The sequence below is a fragment of the Sus scrofa genome, chromosome 14, assembly GCF_054392235.1.
Source record: "Sus scrofa isolate SSC_HxYL_T2T_F1_AM1 chromosome 14, Sscrofa_HxYL_maternal_Yorkshire_Landrace_v2.0, whole genome shotgun sequence".
Taxonomy (NCBI): Eukaryota; Metazoa; Chordata; class Mammalia; order Artiodactyla; family Suidae; genus Sus; species Sus scrofa.
In genome coordinates this window covers 95,979,521-95,999,702 of record NC_139396.1, presented here as the reverse complement: position 1 = coordinate 95,999,702, position 20,182 = coordinate 95,979,521, and the positions used below count along the sequence as shown (strand labels likewise).

At 39.7% G+C, this 20,182-nt stretch overlaps 1 protein-coding gene and 1 long non-coding RNA gene across 3 annotated transcripts in view; one reads left to right on the top strand and one right to left on the bottom strand.

The window, feature by feature from the left end:
* LOC146396868 (uncharacterized) lies at positions 1 to 20,177 on the bottom strand. Its single transcript, XR_014828076.1, has 2 exons — positions 19,916 to 20,177; positions 1 to 248 (listed from the first exon to the last, which is right to left on the bottom strand). It is a non-coding gene; the product is annotated as an uncharacterized LOC146396868 (long non-coding RNA).
* Positions 1 to 20,182, top strand: part of PCBD1 (pterin-4 alpha-carbinolamine dehydratase 1) — a 34,449-nt gene that overhangs the window by 6,498 nt on the left and 7,769 nt on the right. For both annotated transcript variants that reach the window (XM_021071953.2, XM_021071954.2), the window contains exon 4: positions 19,473 to 19,592. In XM_021071953.2, the coding sequence (XP_020927612.1) occupies positions 19,473 to 19,565 (93 nt within the window). In that variant the 3' untranslated portion in view covers positions 19,566 to 19,592. The remainder of the gene's footprint in view (positions 1 to 19,472; positions 19,593 to 20,182) is intronic.

The window sequence follows — 20,182 nt, the reverse complement described above, 5'->3', positions numbered from 1 at the left end:
CTCAGGCTCTGGAATCTTCTTTTCCATGGATCAATCCACATTGGAGTCAACAGGCATGTAAAGGACTTGCTTTCGTGCAAGACAGTGTTCAGGCCTCAAGGGGGAAGATATACAAATATCTCAGGCAATAATGTTTACAAACCTGTGTACGGTAACACAAATATAAACAGTAAATGCAGCAGGAAAGTAATCAAAGGCTGTGGCTGTGGTGTAGGCCTGCAGCTACAGCTCCAATTGGACCCCTAGCCCTAGAAAAGACAAAAAAAAAAGAAAAGAAAAAAGAAAATATTGAAATAGTTCCCTGTGCTATACAGTAAGTCCTCGATGCTTATCTGCTTTATATGTAGTGGTGTGTATCTGTTAGTAACATGTTACTCCTGTACCCCTTCCCCCCTTAGCCTTTAGTAACCATAAATTTGTTTTCTGCGTCTGTGAGTGTATTTCTATTTTTTGGAAGTAAGCTCATTTGTACTGTTTGTTTAGATTCCACATATAAGTGATAACATACTTGTCTTTGTCTGACTTCATTAAGTATGATAATTTCTCAGTCCATCCACGTTGCTGCGAATGGCATCATTCTTATGGCTGAGTAGTAGTCCATTGTATATATGTACCACATCTTTATGCATTCCTCTGCGGATGGACACTGAGGTTGCTTCTACATCCTGGCTGTTGTAAATAGTGCTGCTATGAATATTGGGGTGCATTTGTCTTTTCAATTTAGAGTTTTCAGGACTGGGATTGCTGAGTCACCTGGTAACTGTTTTTAGTTTTCTAAGGAAGCTCCATGCTGTTCTCCATACTGGCTGTACCAATTTACACTCCTACCAGTAGGGTAGAAATGTTCCCTTTTCTCCATGCCCTCTCAAGTATTTATCATTTTATAGATTTTTTTTTTTTTTTTGATGGTGGCCTTTCTGACTGATGTGAGGTGCTACCTCATTGTCGTTTGGATTTGCATTTTTCTGATAATTAGCAATGTTGACCATCTTTTCATGTGCCTATTGGCCATGTGTATGTCTTCTTTGGAGAAATGTCTGTTTAGGGATGGGATTGGGGGTTTTTTGGTTATTGAGTTGTATGAGCTGTTTGTATATTGTGGAAATTGTGGGTTGCATCAGTCACAAATATTTTATCCTGCTGTGTAGGTTGTCTTTTTGTTTGGTTTCTGGTTTTCTTTGCTGTGCAAAAGCTTATGAGTTTGATTAGATATCATTTGTTTATTTTTGCTTTTAGAGACTGACCTAAGAAAATACTGGTTTTATGTCACAGAGTGTTTGCCTGTGCACTCTCCTGGGAGTTGTATGGTGTTGTGATCTATACTTAAGTCTTTACACCATGTTCTTTCTTTTTAAAAAAATTTTTTAAAGTATAGTTGATTTATAACGTTCTGCCAATTTCTTCTGTACAACAAAGTGACTCAGTCATACATATATTCATTCTTTTTTCATTTATTTTTTAATTTTTATTTTTTTGTCTTTTCACCTTTTTTAGGGCCACTCCTGGAGCATATGGATGTTGCCAGGCTAGGGGTCTAATCAGAGCTGTAGCCGCCGGCCTACGCCACAGCCACAACAACACGGGGTCTGAGCCCAGTCTGCGACCTACACCACAGCTCACGGCAATGCAGGATCCTTGACCCACTGAGCGAGGTTAGGGCTCGAACCCGCAACCTCATGGTTCCTAGTTGGAGTCGTTAACCACTGAGCCACGACGGGAACTCCTTCATTCTTTTTTAAAATATTATTTTCCATCATGGTCTATCCCAGGAGACTGAATATAGTTCCCCGTGCTATACAGTAAGGCCTTATTGTTTATCCATTCTAAAATAACAGTTTACATCTACTAACCCTAAACTCCCAATTCATCCCACTCCCTTGCTTCCCCTTTCCATGGCAACCACAAGTCTGTTCTGTATATGGGCCTATTCCTGTTTTATAGACAGGTTCATTGTGCCACATTTTAGAATCCACGTGTAAGTGATATCATATGGTATTTGTCCTTCTCTATGTGACTGACTTGACTTAGTATGATAATCTCTCATTGTATCCATGGTGCTGCAAATGGCATTATTTCATTCTTTTTTCTTTCTTTTTTTTTTTTTTTAAGGATCCACACCTGTGGCATATGAAGGTTTCCAGGCTCAGGGTCTAATCAGAGCTGTAGCTCCTGACTTACACCACAACCACAGCAACACCAGATCCGAGCCGTGTCTACGACCCACACCACAGCTCATGGCAACACTGGATCCTTAACCCACTGAGCAAGGCCAGGGATTGAACCTGCATCCTCATGGATGCTAGTCAGATTCATTTCCTCTGGACCATGATGGGAACTCCTCATTCTTTTTTTTTTAAATAGGAGCACATTTAAAAATTTTTTTTTTTTTTTTTGCTTTTTAGGGCCACACCCATGGCATATGGACGTTCCCAGGCTAGGGGTCTAAATGGAGCTACAGCTGCTGGGCTATACCACAGCCACAACAATACAGGATCCGAGCCAAGTCTTCGACTTACACCACAGCTCACGGCAATGCCAGATCCTTAACCCACTGAGGAGGCCAGGGATCGAACCCGCAACCTCATGGTTCCTAATCGGATTCATTTCTGCTGTGCCACAACAGGAACTCCCTCATTTTTTTTTTACAGCTTAGTAGCATTTCATTGTATATATATACCACATCTTCTTAATCCATTCAACTGTTGGTGGACATTTAGGTTATTTCCATTTCTTAGGTGTTGAGAATAATGCTTCTATGAACATAGGGATGCGTGTATCTTTCTGAATGATGGTTTTTGTCCGGAGATATGCCCAGGAGTGGGATTGCTGGGTCATATGGTAGTTCTATATTTAGTTTTCTGAGGTACCTCAATACTGTTTTCCATAGTGCTAGTACCCGTTTACATTCCCACCAACAGTGTAGGGGGGTCCCCTTTTCTTCACACCATTTATAGCATTTGTTATGTGTAGACTTATTAATGATGGCCATTCTGACTGGTGTGGTGGTGCCTTATTATCGCTTTTATTTGCATTTCTCTAACAATTAGTGAGGTTGAGTGTCTTTTCTTGCGCCTATTGGCAATGTGTATGTTGTCTTTGGAGAAATGTCTGTTTAGGTCTTCTGCCCCTGTTTGGATTGGGTTGTTTGGTGTTTGTTATTTTTTATTTTTGTCTTTTTGCCTTTTCTAGGGAAGCTCCTGATGCTCATGGAGGTTCCCAGGCTAGGGGTCAAATCAGGGCTGTAGCCACCAGCCTACACCACAGCCACAGCAACTTGGAATCCAAACCGCATCTGCGACCTACACCACAGCTCACAGCAATGCCGGATCCTTAACCCACCGAGGAGGCCAGGGATCGAACCCGCAACCTCATGGTTCCTAGTTGGATTCATTAACCACTGAGCCACAATGGGAACTCCTGGTGTTTTGTATTGAGTTGTATAAGCTGTTTGTATGTTTTGGAAATTAAGCCCTTGTGGGTTGCATCCTTTTTAAATATTTTATCTCGCTGCATAGGTTGTTATTTCATTTGGCTTATGGTTTCTTTTGCTGTGCAGAAGCTTACTAGTTTGATTACGTGCCACCTGTTTATTTTTGCTGCTATTTCTGTTCTTTTGGGAGACTAAAATAAGAAAATATTGCCACTGGAGCTCCTGTTGTGGTTCAGCAGGTTAAGAACTTGAAATAGTCTCCATGAGGATGCAGGTTCAATCCCTGGCCTTGCTCAGTGGATTGAGGATCCAGGGTTGCCACAAGCTGCAGTGTAGGTTGTAGATGTGGCTCAAATCCCACATTGCTGTCACTGTGGCACAGGCCTGCAGCTGGAGCTCTGATTCAACCCCTGGCCCCGGGGAACTTCCATGTGCTGCAGGTATGCCCCCCCCCCAAAAAAAAGAGCAAATATTGCTATGGTTTGTGTCACAGAGTGTTTTGCCTGTGTCCTCTCCTAGGAGTTGTATAGCATCATCTCGTATGTTTAAGGCTTCAGACCATTTTGAGTTACCTTGTGTGTATGGTGTGAGGGAGTGTTCTATCTTCACTCATTTAAGTGGGGCAGTCCAGCTTTCCCAGCACCACTTCCTAAAGACATTGTATGTTGTTGCCTCCTTAGTCAAAGATTAACTGACCGTGGGTGTGTGGGTACACGACTGGGCCCTCCATTCTGTTCCATGGATCCACATGTCTGATTTTATGCCAGTACCACCCTGCTTTGATTTCTGTGGCTTTGTAGGATTGCCTGATGTCTGGATGGCTTATGCCTCCAGCTTTGTTCTTTTCCCTCGGAATCACTTTGGCAATTCTGGGTCTTTTGTGGATCCGTATAAATCTTAGGATCATTTGTTCTAGTTCTGTGAAAAATGTCATGGCTAATTTGATAGGGATCACATGACACCTGGAACAGTTTGCTTTGTCCATTTTAACAGTATTAAAGCTTCCACTGCTAGAGCATGGGGTATCTTTCCATGTCTTTGAGTCATCTTCAGTTTTCCTTGTCAGTGTTTTATTGTTCTCCTTGTAAATGTCTCACCTCCTTGGTCAAGTTTATTCCTGTTTTTTTAATTCATTTTTTTAAAGATTTTAATTTTTTCTATCATAGTTGATTTACAGTGTTCTGGCAGTTTCTACTGTTCAGTAAAGTGACCTAGTCACACACATATATATTCTTTTTCTCACATTATCCTCCATCATGTCCCATCATAAGTGACTAGATAGAATTCCTTTTACTATATAGCAGGATCTCATTGCTTATCCACTCCAAATGCAATAGTTTGCATCTATTAATCCCAAACTCCCAGTCCATCCCACTCCCTCCCCCTACCCTTGGCAACCACAAGTCTATTCTCCAAGTCTTGGAGTTTCTTTTCTGGGGAAAAGTTAATTTGTGAGGTATATTAGATTCCAGATACAAGTGATATCGTATGGCATTTGTATTTCTCTTTCTGACTTACTTGGTAGCATGAGAATCTCTAGTTCCATCCATGTTGCTGCAGATGGCATTATTTTGTTCCTTTTATGGATGAGTATGTGTGTATATATATACCACATCTTATTAATCCATTCATCTGTCAATGGACATTTATGTTGTTTCCATTGGCTATTTTCAATAGTGCGGCAATGAACACAGGGGTGCATGTACCTTTTTTAGCGAGAGTTTTGTCCAGATACATGCCCAGGAGTGGGATTTCTGGGTCATACGGTAGTTCTATATTTAGTTTTCTGAGGTACCTCCATACTGTTTTCCATAATGGTTGTACCAATTTACCTTCCCACCGACAGTGTAGGAGGGTTCCGTTTTCTCCACACTCTCTCCAGCATTTGTTATTGGTTGGCTTGTTAATAATGATGGCCATTCTGACAGGTATGAGGTGGTACATCATTGTAGTTTTGATTTGTATTTCTCTGATAATTAGTGGTGTTGAGTTGAGCATTTTTTTCATGTGTCTGTTGGGCATCTGTATATCCACTTTGGAGAAATGTCTATTTCAGTTGGGTTGCTGGGTTTTTTTGCTGTTGAGTTGTATAAATTGTTTGTATATTTTAGAGATTAAGCCCTTGTCAGTTGCATCATTTGAAACTATTTTTCCTCCATTCCATAGTTTGTCTTTTTTTTTTTTTTTATGGTTTTCTTTGCTGTGCAAAAGCTTGTCAGTTTGATTAGGTCCCAGTGGTTTGTTTTTGCTTTTATTTCTGTTGCCTTAGGAGACTGACCTACGAAAACACTTGTACGGTTGATGTCAGAGAATGTTTTGCCTATGTTCTCTTCTAGGAATTTTATGGCATCTTATCTTATGTTTAAGTCTTTAAGCCAATCTGAGTTTATTTCTGTGCATGGTCTGAGGGTATGTTCCAGTTTCATTGACTTACATGTAGCTGTCCAGTTTTCCCAGCACCACTTGCTGAAAAGACTTTTTCCCATTTTATATTCTTGCCTCCTTTGTCGAAGATTAATTGACTGTAGGTGTCTGGGTTTATTTCTGGGTTCTCTATTCTGTTTCATTGGTCTGTACGTCTGTTTTGGTACCAGTACCACACTGTCTTGATTACTGTGGCTTTGTGATATTGTCTGAAGTCTAGGAGAGTTATGCCTCCTGCTTGGCTTTTTTTTTTCCCCCCCCTCAGGATTGCTTTGGAAATTCTGGGTCTTTTGTGGTTCCATATAAATTTTTGGATTGTTTGTTCTGGTTCTGTGAAAAATGTCATGGGTAATTTGATAGGCATTGCATTGGCTCTGTAGATGGCTTTGGGCAGCATGGCCATTTTTACAATATTAATTCTTTCCATCCAGGAGCATGGAATACCACTACATTTCTTTGAATCCTCTTTCATTTCCTTAATGTTTTATAGTTCTCAGCATATACCTTTCACCTCCCTAGGTTTATTCCTAGGTATTTAATTTTTCAGGGTGCAATTTTTAAAAAGTATTGTATTTTTATATTCCTTTTCTAATGTTTCATTGTTAGTATACAGAAATACAACCTATTTCTGAATGTTAATCTCTTACCCTGTGACTTTGCTGAATTCATTGATCAGTTCAAGTAGTTTTTATGTGGTGTCCTTAGGGTTTTTTACATATAGTATCATGTCATCTGCATGCAGTGACAATTTTACTTCTTCTCTTCCAACTTAGATACCTTTTATTTCTTTTGTCTGTCTGATTGCTATGGCTAGGTCTTCCTATACTATGTTGAAAAAAGTGGTGAGTGGGCATCCTTGTCTCGTTCCAGATTTTAGCGGGATGGCTTTCAGCTTTTCTCCATTGAGTATTATATTGGCCTGGGTTTGTCATAAATGGCTTTTATTGTGTTAAGGTATGTTTCTGCTATACCCACTTTGGTAAGAATTTTTATCATGAATGGATGTTGGACTTTGTCAGATGCTTTGCCTGCATCTATTGAGATGATCATGTGGTTTTTGACCCTTCTTTGGTTAATGTGGTGTAGGACATTGATTGATTTGCATGTGTTGAACCATCCTTGTGAACCTGGGAAGAATCCCACTTGGACATGGTGTATGATCCTTTTTATATGTTGTTGGATTCTGTTGGCTCAAATTTTGTTGAGAATTTTAATGTCTACATTCATCAAAGATATTGGCTTGTGATTTTCTTTTTTGGTAGAATCCTTGTCTAGTTTGGGTATTAGGGTGACAGCGGCTTCATAGAATGTCTTTGGGAGTGTTCCTTTTTCTTCAACCTTTTAGAAAAGTTTAATAAGGATGGATATAAGTTCTTTGTGTGGTAGAATTCACCTGTGAAGCCATCTGGCCCTGGATTTTTGTTTGTAGGGAGTATTTTTATTACATATTCAATTTCATTTCTAGTGATCAGTCTATTCAATTGACCTGTTTCTTCTTTTTTTATTTTTTTATTTATTTTTTATTTATTTATTTATTTTTTGTCTTTTGTCTTTTTTGTTGTTGTTGTTGCTATTTCTTGGGCCGTTCCCGCGGCATATGGAGGTTCCCAGGTTAGGGGTCTAATCGGAGCTGTAGCCACCGGCCTACGCCAGAGCCACAGCAACGCGTGATCCGAGCCGCGTCTGCAACCTACACCACAGCTCACGGCAACGCCGGATCGTTAACCCACTGAGCAAGGGCAGGGACCGAACCCGCAACCTCATGGTTCCTAGTCGGATTCGTTAACCACTGCGCCACGACGGGAACTCCACCTGTTTCTTCTTGATTCAGTTTTGGTGGACTGTATGTCTCTAGAAAGTTGTCCATTTCTTTTAGGTTGTCAAATTTGTTGACATATAGTTGTTCATAGTATTCATAGTTTTTTGCATTTCTGCAGTATCCATTGAGATTTCTCTTTTTCCATTTCTTGTCTTTTGTCCTTTTTAGGGTTGCAGCCGAGGCATATGGAGGTTCCCAGGCTAGGGGTCTCATCAGAGCTGTTGCCACCAGCCTCCACAAGAGCCTCAGCAACACCAGATCTGAGCCGCATCTGTGACCTATACCACAGCTCACGGCAATGCCAGATCCTTAACCCACTGAGCAAGGCCAGGGATTGAACCCACAACCTCATGGTTCCTACTCAGATTAGTTTCTGCTGTGCCACAATGGGAACTCCTCTTTTTCCATTTCTTATTTTGACTTTTTTTCCTCTTTTTGCTGAGTTTGGCCAGAGGTTTGTCAGTTTTCTTTACCCTTTCAAAGAACCAGCTCTTGGTTTTATTGATTTTTTTCTATTGTTTTTTGAATTTCTATTTTATTGATTTCCTCTCTGATCTTTGTGATTGCCTTCCTTCTGCTGACTTTGTGTTTTGTTTGTTCTTCTTTTTTTTAATTCTTTTAGATGGTAGGTTAAGTTGTTGATTTGAGATTTTTCTTCTTTTCTGAGGAAAGGCTGTATCACTATGAACTTCCCTCTAAGCACTGCTTTTGCAGCATCCCATAGATTTTGAATGGTGGTGTCTTCATTATCATTTGTCTTAAGGTATTTTTTTAATTTCCCTCTTGATTTCCTCATTGACCTGCTGGTGTTTTAGTAGCATGTTGTTTAGTCTCCATATAGTCAGTTTCTTCTCATTTCTTTACCTGTGGTTGATTTCTAGTTTCATGTCATTGTGGTCAGAGAAGATACTTAAAATAATTTTTTTTTTTTTTTTTTTTGTCTTTTTGCCATTTCTTGGGCCGCTCCTGTGGCATTTGGAGGTTCCCAGGCTAGGGGTCAAATCGGAGCTGTAGCCACCGGCCTACACCAGAGCCACAGCAACGCGGAATCCGAGCCGCATCTGCAACCTACATCACAGCTCACGGCAACGCCGGATCGGTTAACCCACTGAGCAAGGGCAGGGACCGAACCCACAACCTCATGGTTCCTAGTTGGATTCACTAACCACTGAGCCACAACGGGAACTCCTTAAAATAATTTCTATACTTTTAAATCTGTTGAGGTTAGTTTTGTGCCCCAGTAAGTGGTCAATCCTTGAGAATGTTCCATGTGCATTTGAAAAAAAATATATATTCTGACTTTTTTGGATGTAATGTCCTGAAAATGTCAATTAAGTCTAACTTTTCTATTGTGTCATTTAGGATCTCTGTTGTCTTATTGCTTTTCTGTCTAGAGGATCTGTCCATTGATGCGAGTGGGGTGTTAAATTCTCCTACTATTATGTATTCACATTAATTTCTCCTTTTATGTCTGTTAGTATTTGTTGTATTTATCTGGGTGCTCCTATATTAGGGGCATATATATTGACAACTCTAATATCCTATTCTTGAATATTGGATCTTTTTATCATTAGTGTCCTTTGCAGTCTTTCTTTTTGGCCTTTGTTTTAAAGTCTATTTTGTCTGATATCAGTATTGCAACTCCCACTTTCCTGTCTTTTCCATTCTCATGAAATACCTTTTTCCATCCCCTCCCGTTCAATTATATGTATCCTTTGCCCTAAGGTGAGTCTCTTGTAGGCAGCATATTGTATGGTCTTGTTTTTTTATCCAGGCTGCCATTCTACGTCTTTTACGTGAAGCAGTCCATTGAAATTTAAGGCAATTATTGATAAGTATGTATGTATTGCCATTTTAAACCTTGTTTTCTAGTTGATTCTATGTTTCTCCTTTTTCCTTTCTCTTTTTTGTTGGATAACTTCCTTTCATTTTATTTTTATGCTTGTGTCCTTTTTGTGAATGTAATTTTTGGTCTTGATTTGTGGCTGCCCTGTTTTTCAAGTACTTTAACCCCTTCCTATATCTGCAGATAGTCATATAGGGTCAAACATATTATTAAAAGAAAAAAAGTCTAGATTTTCTTGCTTTCCTTCCCCACATTCTATGATTTTGAAGTCCATTTTTTAACATCTTCATGTTTGTCTTTGTGCTGTTCCTTGTATTTATCGTCCCTATTACAGTAGGTTTTTTTTTTTTTTTTTCCTTTTAGATCTGTATACTGGCTTATTTAAGTGATTGCTTTCCAATTGTGATTTCCTCCATCCTATTTCTTCTTACTTCTTTTTTTATTTAGAGAAGCCTTTTTAGTATTTCTTTTAGAATGGGTATATTTTTGCTGTACTCTTTTAGCTTTTGTTTGATGGAGAAATTCTTTATTTCTCCATCTATTTTAAATGATATTCTTGCTGAGTAGAGTATTCTAGGCTGCAAATGTTTCCCATTTAGAACTTTGAATGTATCTTCCACTCTCTTCTGGCCTGTAGTGCTTCTGTAGAGAAATCAGCTGATAGCCTTATGGGGTTCCCTTATAACTAATGCTTTGTGTTTCTCTTGCCTTTAGAATCCTCTCTTTAACTTTTGCCATTTTTATTATAATATGATTGATGTGGACCTGTTTGGATTCAACTTGTTTGGGGCCTTATGTGCTTCCTGTAACTTGATAACCGTTTTCTTTAGATTTGGAAAGTTTTAGAAACAGTTTTCAAATATATTTTCAATCCCCTTTTCTTTTTCTTCTTCTGGAATTCCTAATATGTGTAGATAGGCCCACTTTGTATTATTCCATAGATCTCTTATATTGCTTTCATGTTTTTTCATTTGGTTTTCTTTCTTTCTTTCTTTCTTGTCTTTTGTCCTTTTTAGGGCCACACCCACAGCATATGGAGGTTCCCAGGCTAGGGGGTCAGTTGGAGCTGTAGACCCTGGCCTATGCCAGAGCCACACCAACGCCAGATCTGAGCCACGTCTGCGACCTACACCACAGCTCATAGCAACGCTGGATCCTTAACCCACTGAGCAAGGCCAGGGATCGAACCTGCAACCTTATGGTTCCTAGTTGGATTCATTTCCGTTGCACCACAGTGGGAACTCCTCATTTGGTTTTCTGTCTGCTCTCCTGATTGGGTGATTTCCATTATCCTATCTTCCAAGTCACTAATTCATCCCTCTGCATTACTCATTCTGCTCTTTAGTGCCTTTAGCTCAGTTTGTGTCTCTGCAAGTGAATTTTCTGTTTTTTCTGGGTTCCTCATATTTTCTAGTTCCTTTCTAAAGTAATCTGCATTACTGTTTATATCTGCTCTTAATTCCTTCATATTCAGACTTCAGTACTTTCACTTCAGTACCTTCAGTACTTTCACTGTCTCCCTTTTGAACTCAGTGTATATTAGACTGCAAAGGTCTTTCATTGTTTGCTGCTTCAGGTGAATTCTCCTGTTCTTTTAACTGGGAGCGGTTCCTCATCTTCTTCATTTTGCTTATATTTTTTTTAATTCTGTGAGTTGAGAGAAACCAACTACTGTAGTCTTGGAGGGCTATTTCTATGCAAGAGCATCCCTTTGTATTTTGTGGGGTCGGGGGTTACTATTTATTTTTGGTGTGGGAGTTTGGATATTTGCTGTCTCTTTCCTTAGTGTGAGCAGGCTGTTATCCCCTTGATAGGGTGCTGCGTGTGTTTCCAAGAAGGAGGCAATGGTCAGAAATAGTAGTCAGTGCCAGGTTGCTGGGCTCTTGACAGTAGCAAGGACTCACTAGAAGGTGGCACAGGCTACTCCTAGTTGCAGGGCCCTGGGAAGTGGTAATGAGCCTCAGGCAGATTTAGGCAGCGGCTGGAGCATTTGGCAGTGCCAGCAGCAGGGTGTGCAAGTTCGCAGGGAAGAGAGAACAATGGGTGGTATTTGGTTATAATGTCCTCTGAGGTGACTGGTGCTGAAAGTGATGCCTGTTCATGGACTCCTAGTGGTGGTGGGCCACCCCCATCTCTGGAGTCAGAGCTAACTGTGGTGGTTTTTCCCTGCCACCTGTAGACCATGCAAGAAGCACCCTGTCCCACTTAGCCCATGGAGGAGGTGCTACACAGGTTGCTCCTAGTTGCAGGGTCCTGGAAAATGACAGTGATCAGGCATGTGTAGGCGGTGCCCGGAGCATTTGGCAGTGCAACAGTGGGGCAGGTGCATTCTCAGGGAATGAGAGCAACAACAGGGATACTCAGTTGCAGTGCCCTTTTCTTTGCCAACCTCTGAGGTGACTGGGGCCACCGATGGAGCCTGTTCACAGACCCATAGTGTAGAGCCATGCCCCCCTCTGGTTTCTGAGATGACTGCTGTGGTTTGTCCCTGCTGCTTGTAGATCACACACGAGGTGCCATGTCACACTTAGCCTCCTACTGCCCTTAGGCCACATAAGAGATGCCTGGTCTCCCATAGTCCGAGCAAGTTGGTGCCTTGCCACCTGTAGCCTGCACTAGAGGCACCCTGCCCTCTGAGAGTCTATTCATACTCAGGGAAACAGATTCCTATGGTGATCCACCCCTCCTCCTCACCCTCCCCAGCAATGCACCTTGCTTTTCCTATGGATCCAGACCTCTGCCTGGGTTCCCTCCTCTGTGGCATTCCACTCCCCAGCCCATGGTGCACTGTTCCCGAGCCCCTCAGGCTGTCTCCACACAGCCAACTCTAGTCCTCTCCCTGGAACTGGATTCCAGAGCCTGAGTGTCAGTGGCCAGCCCCCACCCAAGCATCTCTGTCTGTGGTGTCCAGGACAGTGGTGCAGATGATCTGTGCGGCTCTCACTCTGCTTTGCCCTCCTTAGGCCAGCAGCTGTGCTTTTCTCTGAGCTCTTCCTCTGGCTTGGCTGATATCCCCATCGGTTAGGTGGCTTCCCAAGGTGTGGGTTACTTTCCTTTTTAACAGCTCCCTCTCAGGAGTGCTAGTCCCATTCTGATTCCTTTTCTCTCTCTCTCCTTTTGTTCTACCCAGTTAAATGGAGGGTTTCCTGCCCTTTCTGGAGGTTTAAGGTCTTCCGCCAGCTTTCAGTAGATGTTCTGTGCAAATTGTTCTACACATAGTTTTTTTTTTTTTAATGTGTTTGTGGGAGATCATGAGCTCCATGGCTTACTCCTCCACCATCTTGATCCTTCTCCTCTTAATGCAATTTTTAAAGGAATTGTTTTTTCCACTCCCTTTCTGCTACTTCATTATTAGTGTAAAGAAATGCAATAGATTTCTCTAGATCAACCTTGTATCCTGCTACCTTGCCAAATTTATCAGTTCTAGTAGTTTCTCTGTGGAATCTCTAGGGCTTGCTCTAAATTGCACCAAGTGACACAACCTAGATGTCCATTGACAGATGAATGGATTAAGAAGATGTGGTACATATACACAGTGGAATACTACTCGGCCATAAAAAGAAATAATGCCATTTGCAGCAACACACATGTAACTAAGAGATTCTCGTATTAACTGAAGTAAGTCAGAAAGAAGAAAAACAAATACCATATCACTTATGGCATAAATGAACTTATCTCCAAAACAGAAACAGATCACAGACACACAGAACAGACTTGTGGTTGCCAAGGGGGAGGGAGGAGGGAGTGGGATGAACTGGGTTTAGTAGATGTAAACTACTACATTTAAAATGGATAAGTAATGAGATCCTACTATATTACACAGGGAACTATATCCAATCTCAGGATAGAACATGATGGAAGATAATATGAGAAAGAGAATACATATATATGTAAAACTGGGTCACTTTGTACAGTAAAAATTGCACAATTATATAAACCAACTTTAATTTTAAAAATTAATAAATAGCACTATGCCGTTGGTACATGATGACAGTTTTGTCTTGTCCCTTCTAATTTGGGTAACTTTTGTTTCTTGTCTGATTGCTGTGGTTAGGACTTCCAGTCCCTTGTTGAATACAAATGGTGAAAGTAGGCATCCTTTCCTTGTTCCAGATTTTTGCAGGAAGGCTTGCTGCTCTTCACCACTGAGTATTATGTCAGCTATGAGTTTTTCATAATTGGCTTTTATTTTGTTCAGATATATTCTCTCTGATTGCATTTTGTAAGACTTTTTATCCTAAATGGATGTTGAATTTTATCCAGTGCTTTTCCTGCACCTGTTGAGATGATCATGTGGTTATTATATTTTGGTTGATGTGTATGTATCACAGTGATTGATTTGCACATGTTGAACCATGCTTGTGAGCCTGGAGCGAACCCAACTTGATTATGTTGTGTATTCCTTTTTTCTTTTACTGAAGACTAGATCATTTGCAAGGTTGTGTTAGTGTCTGGTGTACAGCAAAATGATTCAGTGTTTCATCTATGTGTGTGTATTCTTTTTCATATTCTCCTGCATCATGGTATTATCACAAGATACTGCACCTTAGAACATTGGGTTTTTTTCCTATTTGGTATATAGTAGTTTGTATCTGGTACTTCCAAACTCCTAATTTGTCCCTATTCCTCTTCCCCCTTTGATAACCATCAATTTGTTTTCTATGTCTGTGAGTCTGTTTCTCTTTTGTATTAAGTTCGTTTGTATCATGTTTTAGATTCCACATATAAAGTGGTGTCGTATCAGTATCTTTATCCACTGATTTGTGCATGGACATTTAGGTTGCTTCCATGTCCTGGCTGTTTTAAATAATGCTGCTATGAATGCTGAGGTGCATGTGTCATTTTGAATGAAAGTTTTCTTTGGATATATGCCCAGAACTGGGATTGCTGGATCACGTGGTAACTTTTTTATTTTTTTAAGTGACTTCCATACTGTGCTCCATACTGGTTGCACCAATTTATATTCCCACCAGTAGGGTAAGAGTGTTCCCCTTTCTCCACGACCTCGCCAGCATTTTCATTTATATACTTGTTTATTTCTGGCTGGCCATTCTGAGTGATGTGAGGTGTGCTACCTTATTGTAGTTTGGGTTTGCGTTTTTCTAATAGTGATGTTGAGCATTTTTCCATGTGCCTATTGGCCATGTGTATGTCTTTGGAGAAATGTCTATTTAGGTATTCTGCCCCTGTTTAGATTGTGTGGTTTGCATTTGTTATTGAGTTGTATGAGCTGTTTATATAGTTTGGAAATTAAGCCCTGTGGGTCGCTTCGCTTGCAAATATTTTATTCTGCTTTGTGGGTAGCCTTTTGTTTGGTTTTTGGTTTCCTTTGCTTATTAGTTTGACTGGGTACCCCTTGTTTACTTCTTTTATTTCTGTTTTGTTGGGAGACTGACCTAAGACAATATTGCTATGGTTTGTGTCAGAGTGTTTTGCCTGTGTCCTCTCCTAGGAGTTGTATAGCATCATCTCGTATGTTTAAGGCTTCAGACCATTTTGAGTTACCTTGTGTGTATGGTGTGAGGGAGTGTTCTATCTTCACTCATTTAGGTGGGGCAGTCCAGCTTTCTCAGCACCACTTCCTAAAGACATTGTATGTTGTTGCCTCCTTAGTCAAAGATTAACTGACCGTGGGTGTGTGGGTACACGACTGGGCCCTCCATTCTGTTCCATGGATCCACATGTCTGATTTTATGCCAGTACCACCCTGCTTTGATTTCTGTGGCTTTGTAGGATTGCCTGATGTCTGGATGGCTTATGCCTCCAGCTTTGTTCTTTTCCCTCGGAATCACTTTGGCAATTCTGGGTCTTTTGTGGATCCGTATAAATCTTAGGATCATTTGTTCTAGTTCTGTGAAAAATGTCATGGCTAATTTGATAGGGATCACATGACACCTGGAACAGTTTGCTTTGTCCATTTTAACAGTATTAAAGCTTCCACTGCTAGAGCATGGGGTGTCTTTCCATGTCTTTGAGTCATCTTCAGTTTTCCTTGTCAGTGTTTTATTGTTCTCCTTGTAAATGTCTCACCTCCTTGGTCAGATTTATTCCTAACGTGATTTTTTATACAATTTTGAAAGGAATTGCTCTTTCCTCTCCCTTTCTGACAGTTCATTATTAGTGTAAAGAAATGCAACAGGTTTCTATAGGTCAATCTTGTGTCCTCTACCTTGACAATTTTATCAGTTCTAGTAGTTTCTGTGTGGAGTCTTTAGGGTTTGCCATAAATAGCACCATGTCATCAGCACATAATGACACTGTTACCTCTTTGCTTCTAATTTGGCTAATTTTGTTTCTGTTTTTCTTGTCTGTCTGTGGTCTTCCAGTCCAACGCTGAATATAGTGGTGAGAGTGGGCATCTGTACCTTGTTCCAGTTTTTGCAGGAAGGCTTGCAACTCTTCAGCATTGAGTATTATGTTAGCTGTGGGTTTTTCATAAATGGCTTTTCTTTTGTTCAGACATATTCTCTCTATATACGCTTTGGTAAGAGGTTTTTTAAATCATGAATGGAGTTCATTCAGTGCTTTTTCTGTACTTATTAAGTTGATAATGTGGGGGGTTTTTTGTTTGTTTTGTCTCTTTTTTTAGGGCTGCACCTGCAGCATATGGAAATTCCCAGGCTAGGAGTCTAATCAGAGTTGTGGCTGTTAGCCTATGCCACAGCCACAGACATGCCAGATTCAAGCCATGTCTGCAGTCTGCACCTCAGCTCACAGCAATGCCAGATCCTTAACCCACTGAGCAGGGCCAGGGACTGAACCCACATCCTCACGGATACCAGTCAGGTTCATTACCACTGAGCCACGATGAGAACTCTGATGATCATGTGGTTTTCGTATTTCGTTTGGTTGATGTGGTATATCACATTGATTTGGGTATATTGCATCATGCTTGTGAGCCTGGAATGAACCTAACTTGATTGTAGTGTATTATCCTTATTTCTGTTACTGAAGTATAGTTCATCTGCAAGGTTGTGTTAGTTTCTGGGGTACTGCAAATGATGCAGTGATTCATACATGTTTGTGTACTCCTTTTCATATTCTCTTGCATCACAGTTTATTACAAGATACTGAATATAGTTCTACATACTATACTTTAGGACCTTGTTTCCCTATTTGATATATAATCACTTGTATTTGCTAATTTCAAACTCCTAATCTATCCCTTCCCCCTTTGGTAATAATCAATTTGTTTTCTATGTCTGTTTCTTTTATAAATAATTTGTATGTTTTGAATTCCACGTATAAATGATATCATGTATTTGTCTTTGAATGACTTGACTTAGTTCAGTAATTTCTGTCTAATCCATATTGTGGCAAAAGCCATTGTTTCCTTTTCTATGGCTTATTCCATTGTGTGAGATATATACATCACATCTTCTTTATCCATTGATCTGTGGATGGACATTTAGGTTGCTTCCATGTCCTGGTTGTTGTAAATAGTACTGCTATGAACATTGGGGTGCACAAATCTTTTGAATAAGTTTTTTTGGATATATGCCCAGAACTGGGATTGCTGGATCACATGATATCTCTTTTTGGTTTTTTAAGGAACCTCCATTCTGGCCGCATCAATGTGCATTCCCACCATAGGGTAGGAATGTTCCCTTTTCTCCATGCCCTCTCCAGCATTTATCATTTGTAGACCTTTGTGTGTGTGTGCGTGTTTGTTTTTAATGGCCATGGCCATTCTGACCAGTGTAAGGTATGCTACCTCATTGTAGTTTGGGTTTGAATTTTTATAATAATTAGCAACATTGAGCATCTTTTCATATGCCTATTGACCATGTGTATATCTTTGGAGAAATGTCTGTTCAGGTCTTCTGCCCCTGTTTGGATTGGGTTGTTTGGGTTTTTTTTTTATTGAGTTGTATGAACTATTCTGATATTATTTTTTAAATTAAGCCCATGTAGGTCACTTCATTTACAAATATTTTATCCTACTGCATAGGTTGTCTTTTCATTAGGTTTATGGTTTCCTTTGCTATGAAAAAGCTTATTATTTTAAGTAGGTGCTATTTGTTATCTTTTGCTTTTATTTCTGTTCTGTTGGGAGACGGATTGCTGTGGGTTATGTCAGAGTTTTGTCTATGTTCTCTCCTAGGAGTTGTATTGTGGTGTGTCCTATATTTAAGTCTTTAGGCTATTTTGAGTTAATTTTTGTGTATGATGTGAGGGAGTGTTCTACCTTCACTGATTTAGGTGTGGCAGTCCAGTTTCCCTATCACCATTCGCTGAAGACACTGTCTTTTTTCAATTGAATATTGTTGCCCCCTTAGAATTAAGTGACCATCTTAAGTGTGTTGGCTCTCCATTCTGCTCCACAGGTCCATAATGACAGTTTTACCTCTTCCTTTCCAATTTGGATAACTTTTATTTCTCTTTCTTGTTTGACTCCTGTAGCTAAGACTTCTAGTCCAATGTGGAATACAAGTGGTAAGAGTGGGCATCCTTGCCTTATTCCAGACTTTTGTAGGAAGGCTTGCATCTCTTCACCATTGAGTATTATGTTAGCTGTTACTAACATAATATTATGTTAGCTACTTACTTTCATAAGTAGCTTTTATGTTCAGAAATTTTTCCTCTATACCCACTTTGGTGAGAGGTTTTTCATTTTTGTTTTTTTTAAATCATGAGTGGATGCTGAATTTCATCCACTTACTGAGATGATCATGTGGTACACCACATTGATTGATCTGGGTATGCTGAACCATGCTTATGCACCTGGATTGACTCCAGCTTAATCGTGGTGTTGATCCTTTTTTATATGTTGATGGATTCATTTTGCTAATATTTTGTTGACAATTTTTGCAACTGTATTTATCAAAAATGTTGGCCTGTAATTTTCTTTTTTGATATTATTTTGCCTGGTTTTAGTGTCAGGGTGATAATGACTTCATAGAAATACTTTGGCTGTGGTCCTTCCTCTTCAATTTCTTGAAAGAGTTTGAGAAGGACAGGTATAATTTGATTGTATGTTTTGTAGAATTTTCTTGGTGAAATCATCTACTCCTGGTGTGTTGTTTGCATGATTTTTTTTTATTCCAGATTTTATTTCTAGTGATCAGTCTGTTGCAATGTTCTATTTTTTTATTGATTCAGTTTTGGTGGATTTTATATTTCTAAAAACTTGTCCATTCTAGGTTGTAGAATTTGTTGGGATATAATTATTCATAGTATTCTCTTATGGATTTTTGTAGTTCTGAAGTATTAGTTATTTCTTCTCTTTCATTTATTATTTTATTTTCAGCCTAGCAGAAGCTTGATTACCCTTTCAAAAAATCAGCTCTTGGTTTTATTGATTTTTTTTGTTTGTTTTTTAAATCTCTTAATTTCCTCTCTGATCTTTATTATTTCCTTCTTTCTGTTATCTTTAGGGTTTTTTTTTTAATTCTTCTAGGTGTAGGTTAGGTTTGAGATTTTTCTTTTCTTTTTTTTTTTTTTTTTGAGGAAGGCCTTTATCCTTATCAATTTGCCTCTTAGGGATAGTTTTGCTCCATCCCATTGATTTTCTATGGTTGTATCTTCATTGTCATTTGTCTCAAGGTTTTTTAAAAATTTCATCTTGGATGTCATCACTAACCCTTTGATTTTTTAGTAGCATGTTGTTTTGTCTTCATGTAATCCTTTTTTTCTCGTTTCTCTTTCCTGTGGTTGATTTTTTAGTTTCAAGCCATGTGATCAGAAAAAATGCTTGATGTATTTTCTTTCCACTTAAATTTAAGCTTGTTTTGTGACCTTGTGTGTGATGATGTATCCTAGAGAATGTTCCATGTATACTTGAAAAGAACATGTATTCTGGTTTTTTTGGGGGGGGGATTTAACATCCTGAAAATACATTTTTTTCCTCTCCTCCCTGACATTTTATGATTTTGCTGTTCACTTTTATCTTTATGTAACAAGCAACAACTTTTAGAAGTTTCTAAAATTAATGCAAATAATTGAAATTATAGGAGAGGATGTTAAGGAGAGATTATGAAAAAGAGGCAAGAACAAGAAAAAAGCAATTACTACTCCAGCGCAAGAAAAGGCCCTTAAACATCTGAATATTGCTGACCCAGGCCATAAGCAAGGTAGGTCTCTGTCATTAAACTTCTGTCACTCACTACTGGTCTAGCTACAAGCAGCGTGTAGTTACCAAGACCCACAGCAACGGCAAAGGGGCTCACAGCTCTAAGGAACAGGCGTAAGCATCCAGACACCACTTCTTAGGTGGGCATGCCTCCTCACCAAGCATATCCTGGCCCCTCTTTCTCTAGGGGTTTACTCCAAAGCAAGCAGGTGCTCAGGGAACCAAGTCATTTAGCAGAAAACTGTATAGCAAAGGCGGCACTGCTTGACTTGTTTCTGGCAAAGAATGAATGGGCTGAGAGCCAGAAATGAAAACCTGCATTACCTGAATGACAGTCTTCACAGCCTGAATAACTCTTCAGAAACACTTTTCACTTCCTATTCATAATGGAACGAGATGCCTAGCAGTTACATGTGCAGATATCTGAAGGGATGAAATCCGTGTCCTTTGGTGAGACAGAGCCATACCATCCAGCTGGCAGGGGACCACCCCAGATGGCTCAATCCATCATTCCGGTCTAAGCAGATGTGGATGATGGAGATGGAAGGAAAAACCTGGGAAACCAAAAACATGAATTCCAGACCTCCTTTA